The sequence below is a fragment of the Kryptolebias marmoratus genome, linkage group LG6 (genome assembly GCF_001649575.2).
Source record: "Kryptolebias marmoratus isolate JLee-2015 linkage group LG6, ASM164957v2, whole genome shotgun sequence".
NCBI lineage: Eukaryota > Metazoa > Chordata > Actinopteri > Cyprinodontiformes > Rivulidae > Kryptolebias > Kryptolebias marmoratus.
Window position 1 is genome coordinate 2,610,404 of NC_051435.1, and position 1,186 is coordinate 2,611,589.

At 48.3% G+C, this 1,186-nt stretch overlaps 1 protein-coding gene across 2 annotated transcripts in view; it reads left to right on the forward strand.

Moving 5' to 3' along the window:
- pms1 (PMS1 homolog 1, mismatch repair system component) overlaps nucleotides 1-990 on the forward strand; it is a 10,582-nt gene extending 9,592 nt beyond the window's left edge. Inside the window, exons 12-13 of one of the 2 annotated variants that reach the window (XR_005233316.1) lie at nucleotides 228-369; nucleotides 451-591. Coding sequence is in view for 1 of the 2 variants with exons in the window: in XM_037976264.1 (XP_037832192.1) it covers nucleotides 224-369; nucleotides 451-651 (347 nt within the window). In the remaining variant the exon portion in view is untranslated. Of the gene's footprint in view, nucleotides 1-223; nucleotides 370-450 lie in introns of both variants that reach the window. The other variant, XM_037976264.1, reaches the window with a different exon arrangement.
- Nucleotides 991-1,186: the final 196 nt, after the last annotated feature.

Consider the following 1,186-nt stretch of genomic DNA (forward strand, 5'->3'; position numbering starts at 1 on the left):
GTGGAGCCATCATTCATCCACCTTACTCGACAGCTTCCTTCCAGTCTTCTGGGGCTTCTATTAGTCATTTAACACTCCATTTGGCCCTCGGATTGTTGCTCTTGGTCCCTGCTTCGGCCGTAAACCGCAGTATTTATTTATTATTCTTTCCTGGAGATAGTAGTGGCGTCTGGAGTGTATTAATCCTTGTTTTCTGCTTGTTTTGGCGGCGGCCTGATGTCAGACAGACATCTGGAAGTGACAGCCATGGCGGACTGCGTGCCTTTTCTTGGCGTGGAGGACCTGAAGGAGATCCTGACAGCCGTTCTTCACAGGAAGGCCTCCGGCGTGCGAGAGTGCCGCCCGCTGAAAGTCACAAACTACCTGCAGGTAAAACAGACGCTGCGGCGAACGCTTCCTCGTCCGCGCTAACTTAACGGTTTTTAATCGGCGAACGCTTCGCGCCGACAGGCCGAGGCGGTCCGACTGGCCCGGCAGCTGCCTGCTAACGCGTCCCGGGATGACGTGGAGGAAACGGTTCGGCGGATGGAGCGGCAGCTTGGAGAGACCGGCCGGACCTGCGTCCACGGGCGGCCATTTCTCCACCACCTGACCGACGTCCCCTCCTCAGACGAGGAAGCGAAGGCTCTGCTCAGGCCGTTGGAGCTGTGACAGATTTAACAAATTGATCCGCAGTCTGTCTGGAAAAGTTGAAAAATGTGTCGCATTAAAACAAAACAACCAAGTCTGACCTCGTTTGTCTGTTTCCCCCCCGAGCGAGACGAGCAGAAATTAATAATCTGATGTTTTGAAGCTTTATCACGATATATGTCCCGTTCAGGACGGGAGGGGGGAGCAGGCTGTGATGAATTAGAAAAACGTAACTCAGAGGTAGTGCTGGGCGATATGGATAATTTTATATAACGATAACGATATATATCACAATATACTGCAATTACGTATGTTGTCAGTTATTCTCTGGAAAAATATGAAAAAATAATCTCATTTCTTACCTTTTTCAAGCTTTATTTCGAAGTGATATTTAACTGAGATCTGCTGCATTTTAGTGCAGCAATATATATGTACCTGTTAGACGTAACAGTATCAAATGACAACAGACTCCATTATCTTCGGCCGGCTATAGTTTCACTTTTCACAACTTTCCCGGCTCTTTTACAACTTGTTTGTTTGCACTTTTTGGATTGTT